The 9,158-nt window shown below is 51.6% G+C and overlaps 1 protein-coding gene and 1 long non-coding RNA gene across 2 annotated transcripts; both read left to right on the plus strand.

The window, feature by feature from the left end:
• Nucleotides 1–250: 250 nt before the first annotated feature.
• On the plus strand, nucleotides 251–3,204 carry LOC141026141 (uncharacterized). Its single transcript, XR_012187982.1, has 2 exons — nucleotides 251–623; nucleotides 2,919–3,204. It is a non-coding gene; the product is annotated as an uncharacterized lncRNA (long non-coding RNA).
• Nucleotides 3,205–6,933: 3,729 nt separating this feature from the next.
• Nucleotides 6,934–8,831, plus strand: LOC141025399 (uncharacterized). Its single transcript, XM_073500674.1, has 3 exons — nucleotides 6,934–7,378; nucleotides 7,613–7,889; nucleotides 7,975–8,831. Exons 1-3 carry the CDS (start codon nucleotides 7,052–7,054, stop codon nucleotides 8,610–8,612), a joined length of 1,242 nt encoding a protein of 413 aa, XP_073356775.1. The 5' UTR covers nucleotides 6,934–7,051; the 3' UTR covers nucleotides 8,613–8,831.
• Nucleotides 8,832–9,158: the final 327 nt, after the last annotated feature.

Below are 9,158 nucleotides of genomic sequence, written 5' to 3' on the forward strand. Positions count from 1 at the left end.
TAAACCCACTAGTGTCCACAATTTGTCTCAGGAGTTTTAAAAATGCTTTAGTATTTTTACTAAAGCCAAAACAGCAGCAGAAAAATAGAAAACAGAAAACAAAATAGAGAAAACCAGGGAGAGGAGAAAACCTTACCTGACGATTACCTACAGCCACCTAGCGGCCCAACTGTGCAGCCCAGCCCACCACCACAACTCCTGTCGCCTTCCTCCTCACGCCAGAAGGACGCGAGGCGCGTGGCTACCGTGCGCCGGCCACCTCCTGCCTGCCTGCGTACACCCCCAACGCCCTGGACGCCCCTGGCATCGCCACGCAGCCCCGCGTTTCCCCTCGACCTCTCCCCTCCTCGCAGCTCTCTCTCCCTCCCCTCTCTGCTCTCTTCCCGAGCGGAGCCCGTCGCCGCCGCTCATCGCCTACGTAGCCACAGCCTCCCCCTCGACCTCTCTCCGTGCTCTGAAGGACCGCCACGACCGCCTCTTCCTCCTCGATGACTCACGCAAGCCGGACGCCCTGTAGAGCGGCCTTCAACGCCGTCTTCTTCCTCGATGCCGTGGATCGCCGCCGTCGATTTCGCCGCGTGCAGGACCTCCCCGAGCACTCTAAGCGTCTCTGCGAGATCAACGTGAGCCCCCGCATCATCTCCCACTGTTTTCCCTCTCGTTTTCGTCCTCTAGCCGTAGCCCCCTTCGACCGAGCGCCGCCGTCCGCCATGGATGTCGGCTATGGCTCTGCCGTGCCTCTCCGCTCGAATTCTTTAGCTAGTTGTGCTCCCCGCACCTCCAGGAGGCCGTAGAACTACTTGTCTTCCCCGCTAATGCACCGTAGCGCTGCTTTGCCACTTGCCCGAATTCCGGCGGCCGCCACGAGCTCGACTCCGGCGATCTCGCTCCACCCTAGCTCCTCCCGCTCGCACCATTCGATGCGGACGAGTATCCTCGTTCCGTAGATGGCCTAGGCCTTCGATTTGGTCGCCGTGGGACGAAACCCGAATGCCTCCGCCGTCTCTGGACTCGCCGGCGACGAGCCGCGGGTCAACTCCGGTGAGTTTGACTCCGGTTGCCTGGGTTTGACTCCCTGCTGAGTCACTGACACGCGGGCCCGACCCTACTAATTAATCTAGGATTAGTGCTAATTAAACCAGGATAGTTTAGTTAGTAACTGACACTGACACGCGGGACCCACTGCTTAGGTTTGACCTTGGCCGCTCCGTTGACCGCTGACGTCAGCGTGATGTCATACTGACGCTGCAAATCATTTACTGGATTTTGTTTAATTCTAAATAACCAGAAAATCCAGAAAATGATTTGAAATTCTAAAAATCATATAAAATGAACCGTAACTCCAAATGAAATAAGTTATATATGAAAAATGATCAGAAAAATCCAATCTATCCATCTGTACTAGTTTCATGCATGTTTAGACAAGTTAACTTGCCGTTTAGTGCAAAACATGATAAGGCACTATTTAAGATCACAAATGAGTTTGAACTTTGAACCTTTGGTTCAAAATGGCTCAAACCCATCTGGTTGTAGTTGCATTAGCCCAACATACTCATTTTGCCATGTCATGATCATGCATCATATTGTGCATTGCATTGATTGTGTTCCTTCTCTGTTGCCGGTGGTTGTCCCCTCTCGTTAGACGTGTTCCGACGATGAGATCGATGACACTGATGAAGAACTATACTATCTTCAGAAGTGCCAGGCAAGCAAAACCCCCTTGTTCATTCCGATACAATCCCACTCTCTTGGTCCTGCTCTCTTTTACTACATTAGGACAACATCGATTCAACTGTTACATGCTGCGGTAGTTGAACCCCTTTTCCTCTGCATGACCTGTCATTGCCACAGTAAATAGATGAAACCCACTAGCATGAGTAGGAGTTGTTTGAGCCCTGATATGCCTACTCATTCATGCTTGTTTGTCATGCCTGCTACTGCTTAGAGTTGAGTCAGGTCTGATTCATCGGGGATGAATTGGAATGGTGATAAACATGTCCTACTGTGTGAGCTAAGTGTTTGAACACGATTTGGTAAAGGTAGCGGTGAGAGGCCATGTAGGAGTACATGGTGGGTTGTCTCATTGAAGTCGTCCTCAGGAACTGAGTTCTGTGTTTGTGATCCATGAAACAGCTACTACCATGCATTGGGCCCTGAAATATGACCCCGCTCGACTTCTTAATCACCCTAGTCCTCTGTCCAGGAGTTGCAAGTAGTTTCTGGTGTTTGTAGTATGCTGGAGGCTGTGCACAGCGCTGACCCGAGGGGTGGGCTGTGATGCGGTAGGCACGTGGCCGGGTATGCCGGGCGCCCGTTTGGTGTCGCAGAACCTTGTACACATCGTTCGGGGCTGTATGTGGAAACCTCGATCGGACTCCCTGCGGATGGAACCTGAATAGGCGATAAACCTGGACTAGAGACTTGACTGTTTAGGTAGGTCGTGGTCTACACCCACGTCGGCTTTCGCTTGAAGTCTGCCGAGCACATGTCGTGTGCAGACGCTAAGTGGTGGAAACATGTGTGAAGAAGTACACCCCTACAGGGTTATAAATGATCTATTCGAATAGCCGTGTCCGCGGTAAAGGACTTCTGGGTTGCCTATAACAGTTCATAGACAAGTGAAAGTGGATACTCTATAACTCGCAAGATAAGCGTGAGTGCTATGGATGGCCTTCTCGTAGGGAGACGGGAGCAGATCCATAGTGGTGTATTGATATGGTGAATATGTGGACTCGTGTGCGCCACCTCAAAAGAGTTACTTGCAGTCATAGTTCAGGATAGCCACCAAGTCAAAGCTGGCTTGCTGCAGTCAAACTCCACCACCCTGTTTGTTGATACCGATGCATATGTAGATAGTTCTGATGTAAGTCTTGCTGGGTACATTTGTACTCACGTTTGCCTATTTTATGTTTTTGCAGAGAGACGTCAGTCTCGCTAATAGTTCCGCGTGGACTTCGCCGTTTAGCTTGTTACCTCAGCTACGATCTTGTGCCCTCGGCAGGGTCTTGTAGATAGTCAGGCTTCTCAGCCTTCTTCATTTGTAGTTGTCTGTACTCAGACAAGTTAAGCTTCCGCATGTGCTTGTTTCTTGTATGCTCTGTATGTTGGGGCCATGAGACCCATGTTTGTAATACTTGGCTCCTCGGAGCCTAATGAATAAATACTTGAGTCGTAGAGTTATGTTGTGATGCCATGTTGTATTTACACATATCGAGCATATTGTGTGTATGATTGAAATGCTTGGTATGTGTGGGATCTGACAACCTAGTTGTTTAACCTTGGTAGCCTCTCTTATGGGGAAATGTAGCCTTGTGCTTCCATGAGCCATAGTAGTCCGCTACAGCCCGATTCACCGGAGTCCTGCTAGCCCAGCACTACTGCTCCGGAACACTTGACTGGCCGGCATGTGATTCACTTCGTTCCTGTGTCTGTCCCTTCGGGGAAATGTCACGCGGTGACATCCGAAGTCCTGCCTAGCCTGCTACAGCCCGGGTTCCCGTAGTCCTGTTAGCCAAAAGGCGCAAACGGTCCCGGGCCATGGTAAGGCGACACCCGTGGGAATACCGTGCGTGAGGCCGCAAAGTGATATGAGGTGTTACAGGCTAGATCGGTGTGACTTAGAATCGGGGTCCTGACAGCTATGGTGTCGTGGAATTGTCACGGCAGATGTCCTCGAGTTAGGACTTAGTCGTGGAGCCATCGCAACTAGGAAGCTTGAAGGGGTTATGTGGGACAAGGAACACGAGGATTTATACTGGTTCGGCCCCTTGCGGTGAAGGTAAAAGCCTACGTCCAGTTTGAGGTGCTCTTGATTAGGGTTACGATCGCCAGGGAGCTAAACAGCTATGCCCGACTCTCGATCAGATTGTTGTCGCCCTTAAACCGCTGCCGGGTCCTCCCTTTATATAGGGAGGCTGACACCCAGCAGCCCTTAGAGTCCCGGCCGGCTCATAAGAGCGTCCGGCTCGGACTCTAAACAATACCTGCCTTACACTACAAGTCTACTATAACAATGATTGTAACTACAGGCTTTAAACCATATCCGGGTCTCAGCCCATCTCTGGCCCATTATCTTGACACTTAGCTCTAGGCTTCTGGCAATGACCCTTAGAATAACCCGGCCCTCCTGGCGGGTGACTCCAAGGTCTATATCCTCAACATTAGGCCCCAGATTGACTTGAGCCGGCTCGTGTCAATCTTCAACTCTGCAGACAGAAAAAATCTCCGGCTTACCATTCATGTGAAGGCCATAACCCGGAGTGACGTCATCCTCTGGACTCCGGATAATCTGCCGTGACGTCATCCTCCATTAAGTCCGTTTTTTACTCCGCCAGATCCGCAACGGATCTTTGCCTTTACTGTCATTCCGAAAATCGAGGCGCTGTGAGGGGGAGATAACCACGCCGTGGCCTCCTTGAATCTCGCGCCCACTTATGATTCTGCCTTAGAAATAGGCCGGCCCAGCACTTTCTTCTCACGCTCTCCTTCTTCCTCCTCGCGCCGTCGCTCCTCTGCTCGAGCTCCGCCACTGCCGCCGCCGTCGCGCCCCTGGTCTTCATCAACCCGGCCGCTGCATCACCCTGATTCGGACCAGACTCACTGCAACGACCTCCACTCTTTCCAACTCCGGTGAGTCTCCCCTGCCCTGTCAGATAGATCTACGGTAGGGTTCATCTTATGTTCTTCGCGTTCATCACCATTGCCGCAAACCTTAGTAGCTCTTGTAGCCACCACACTCGGTTGATCTTTTATCTTGCGTAAAGTCAGTGCGGTAGACGTTTGGGATCCATTTCACCTGCAAAAACCCTCTTCTTACTGCATAAGAACCATGTTCAATCCTCAAGAACTTCTTCTGCCTCTGTTTTTTAGGTCTAGAAATTTTTCATTTCACCCGACCCTTTTGATCCAAAAAAGCTACTGCAACATGTGAAATATGTTTTACCACACTTAGTAAAAACTGCAGCCCTTGAATCTTGGCGGCTTATATTTCCGACTTAAAGAAAACACGCGCCGTAGAACTTTCCGGTTTAAGGAGAACCATACTCTGTAGAATCCTCCGACTTAACTGCAATAAACCGTAGATGACCAACTTATCCTGAATGCCCCTACGGCTTAGATAACCCACCGTATCTGAATATATATCATTAGTCCCCTTCATAAGCCGCCATTGTAGCTTGGATGATAACTCTCCGGCTTATAATTAACCCGGATGCCTTTCCCTTTATCATAGACCATCAACCGTCACCATGCCTCCCAAGGCTCCCATCACTTGCAACTGGATGAGATCCAACGTCACCGATGAGACCCTGGCCAATTTTGTTAAGTCCGGATACCTGCCAAAAAAGGAAGTGATGTCCTACCGTGCCCCTGATCCATCAGAAGAAAGACCACAGCCGAGGGACGGGGAGGTAGTGATCTTTGCGGACCACATGAGCCGGGGCTTCGCACCGCCCGGCTCAAAATTCTTCCGGGACGTGCTCAACTTTTTTGATCTTCGGCCTCAGGATATAGGTCCCAACTCCGTATCCAACATCTGCAACTTCCAAGTCTTTTGTGAAGTATACCTTGGAGAGGAACCCAGTTTGCTGCTTTTCAGAGAACTGTTCTACCTAAACCGCCAGAACGAGTGCGCGAACGGGCCAAGCCTGGAATTAGGCGGCATCTCCATCCAACGGCGCAGGGACTGTCTATTCCCTTACGCAGAGCCGCCAAGTCACCCCAAGGACTGGAATATGACTTGGTTCTACTGCCAAGACACGTCCCCGGCTGACGAGAGCCCGCTGCCCGGCTTTCGCCCAACCAGCCTAGAGCCGACTCATCCGCTATCCGACAAGCTGACTGCCGCGGAACGCCAGCCTCTGCTTCCAACGATCAACAAGATCAAAGCTCTGCTAGGCAACGGTCTGAACGGAATAGACCTGGTCCGGGTCTGGATCTCATGGCGGGTGATCCCATTGAGCCGTCGCCCCGGCTTAATGTGTGAGTACATCGGGCGGAAGGATGACCCGCAGAGGCACAGTCGCAATGATCTTCCAGAAGATGTTGCCGAAGAAGAAACCAAGGCTCTGTTAAACGAGAGCCTGGCAGACTGTGGAAGAACCGGGCTAGCCCCATTCTGCAAGACCAATCCAGCCCCAGCGGTAAGCCGCTGACTTTAACCTTTCCACTTCTTTTACATGTCACCTTGCTCTGAACCATTTTAAGAGTTCATTACTATATTTCTCAGGCTGACGATAAATTCTGGCGGGTCAAGTATGACCATGAGGCGGCCAAGAAGGCCAGAAAGGCAAAGAAAGCCGCCAAGAAAGCCGCCCCTCGCAAAAAGGGAAGCAGACCCACTGCTTCGGAGCTACTGCAATTAAGCGATAGCTCCGAGTCAGAGGTAACCCTTAAACCTTTAAACTCTTGCCATTTTTGTTGTTTGTTGCTGTCCGCCTTATCAACATTTTGCTTATTGACAGGATGACACCGGCGCCAGTAACCCGGTGGTTGAAGAGGTAACATCACTTTCCTCCGACTCGGAGCCTTTGCCACAGCTGAAAGTCTGAAGAGTAACCCGGAAAGTAAGCTTTTTCTCATCCATTAGCTCATCAAGACCCTCAATTTCTTTTGAAGCAGCAGGTTCACGAAAGCCGGCGTCACACCCGGGCCCGCAAGGACACCGACCTCTCCGCCGGGTTACCCGACGCAACAAGGAAGCGTCGCACTGAGGTTTTTTCTCACCTGTACCCTTTTCATCCGTTGGCGGGTGTCATCCGTCAGCCACTCAACTCTTCTGACTCCAATTATCAGGAGACCTCCCCCTCTTCGGGTGACTCCATGCAGTCAAGTCTGCCGGCCTTCAAGACTGCACCCGGGTAACAACAATCTCCTTACATTATCTGTCTGTATTTATTCTTCGTGTGCCTGACACTTCTGTCTTTTCAGTGCCCAGGCAAAGCTCACCAAAAGAGCAAAGAAGACCAGGTCAGCCGGAGTGCCAGACTTGCCTGAACCGGAGACGACGGCTCAAGAGCCGCCAGCCGCCTCCGCCCCCGAAGCCACCATTCCTATGGACACGGCGCCTGAAGCCCCTGCCCCGACCACCAAGACAACGACCGAAGCGTCGGTTAACCCGGAGGCCTCCGGCTCAGCCCCACCAGCTAACGACCCGGACGTGGTAATTACCCGGACGGAGTATGTTGAGCCGGGGAGGCCGACCGTGCTGGCCAAATGCTCCGCGAAGGGGGAATTGCTGCAACCCCACCGGGTGAATCTGGATCTCTCCAGCTACACCGACTTAAGCATTGGAGAGCTCGTCTCAGGCTACATCAGCCAAGTTCACAAGAGCCGGGACGCCGAAATCGCCATGGTCAACCAGATCCAACAAAAATCTGAGGTATCCTTCTGCTGTCTTCTTACTTTCTGCATAGTGACCCTTGTCATGCTAGCCCCCAAGTCGACAACTTATACTTGAATATGTTGTAGACTTAGGTCCGGTTTATTAAACTAAGCCGGCAATACATAGATAGATACATTCAATATGCATTAGCCCCCAAGTGCCAAGTGTCTTTGCTTGGAAAGCGCTTGGGACTTATAGAATGACTGTTAATTAACCCGGAAATATATGCAGGCTGTTGGCAAGAAATTTGAGTCGGACCTTGCGGATCTCAAGAGCCGGCTAAAGACACAAGAAATGGAGACCCGGAAGGCAAATGCCAAGTTTGTCTCCAGCATCGCCGCTCAAGAGAAGCTGAAGACCGAATTCGATGCTGAGCGGAAGGCCTGGGCGGAGGAGAAAGCCGTACTGGTGACCCGGGCCGAACAGGCGGAGAAGGCCCTCACCGAGAAGACCGCTGAGCTCTTCGGCCTAAAGCGCCAGGTTTCCCAAATGGTGGCTGCTATCTTCGGTAAGTCGCCTCGCCGGCTTTCATCAAGTCTGTATATGTTATGATTCATCCTTGTCACCGGCTTACCTGATCTTTATTTAAACAGGTCCCAGGAGTGCCAACCTCAACCAGAGCGTGGTCACCAAGTTAAAGGCCGTGTACACCCTGGTGGAACAACTCTACACCGGGTCACAGCGCGCCTTAGCTGTGGTGGCCCTATCCAACGAGGTGCCAACCCATCTGGCCGAAGTCCTGCGCCGGCTCGCTGTTCTGCCACAGCGGATCCAGGAGCTACGCCGAGCCTCCGCAAGATCCGGAGCAATTGCCACGCTGAGCCGGGCCAAAGCATTCCTGCTGGAGCTAGACCCGGCAGACATCGCCCTGGGTTACCCAAGCCTGAAGGAAGACGGCTCCGCCTTCGACCAGAAGGACTTCGCGGCATGCGTGAAGGCTGTACGCCCGGTGGCCACCATCATTGGGAACGACACCGACTTAACCAAGTATCAGCCGGGGTACAATGCGGAGAATCAGAGGATTCCAACCCCTCGCTATGAAGCTCTCAGTCTGATTCCTCCGGCTCGCCAGCACACCTTTGCCCCCGAGATTGACCCGGCCGGGTTAATTGACGAAGAAGCCCAGTTCGAAGCTCTCAGCGGCATCGACTGGAAGTCGTCAACCTTCGAGGTCTTGGGATCAGCCGGAGCAGAAGACGAGCCGGGGACTTCGACTCAGCAGGCGTCATAAAGCGGCTGGCGGTTCACCGAACAACGCTCCACCCTTGAAACTTTGAAGGATTTTTGTAATAGAATAAGTGCAACAATTTATCTCTGCCGTGCCATCGTGCACGTAATAAATGCTGAAACCCCTTGAAGTTATTCTTTTGATGCTCCTCCGGGTCATGATTATCCTTTGTCCTTCTCAACCTTAAAAGGTACCTTCAAGCATCTGCATAGAAAGGCAAATCACAAGTCTCAAGGCGGCTTACCGCCCTGAGAATCAGGTGTTTGAGATGGATAACCCGGAATACGAACCAAAAAAGACTGGTCGTTAACTATACTCTGAACATAGCCGTGATAACACACTCAACGGCCTGTAAGCATACTTCCGGTTTAAATAACCCGGGTAGCTTGGTTGGTACCTTAACTCGAATTTACCTGTCTTGATGACATCCATGATGTTCAACTAACAAGATAAACCAAAATTAAGCCGGCAAGGGAGACCCGGCAGTACATACTTTGACATGATCAGAGTAGACTTGTGATAAAATATAAAAACGTGGGGCTTCCGGTT

This window comes from Aegilops tauschii, chromosome 6, assembly GCF_002575655.3.
Source record: "Aegilops tauschii subsp. strangulata cultivar AL8/78 chromosome 6, Aet v6.0, whole genome shotgun sequence".
NCBI classification, from domain to species: domain Eukaryota; kingdom Viridiplantae; phylum Streptophyta; class Magnoliopsida; order Poales; family Poaceae; genus Aegilops; species Aegilops tauschii.

Excerpts from the sequence above, each read along its gene's own strand:
- LOC141025399 (XM_073500674.1), top strand. The coding sequence starts at position 7,052 with ATGGACACGGCGCCTGAAGCCCCTGCCCCGACCACCAAGACAACGACC. Across the intron at positions 7,379-7,612 it reads AGATCCAACAAAAATCTGAG|GCTGTTGGCAAGAAATTTGA; the intron begins GTATCCTTCTGC and ends AAATATATGCAG. Across the intron at positions 7,890-7,974 it reads AATGGTGGCTGCTATCTTCG|GTCCCAGGAGTGCCAACCTC; the intron begins GTAAGTCGCCTC and ends TTATTTAAACAG.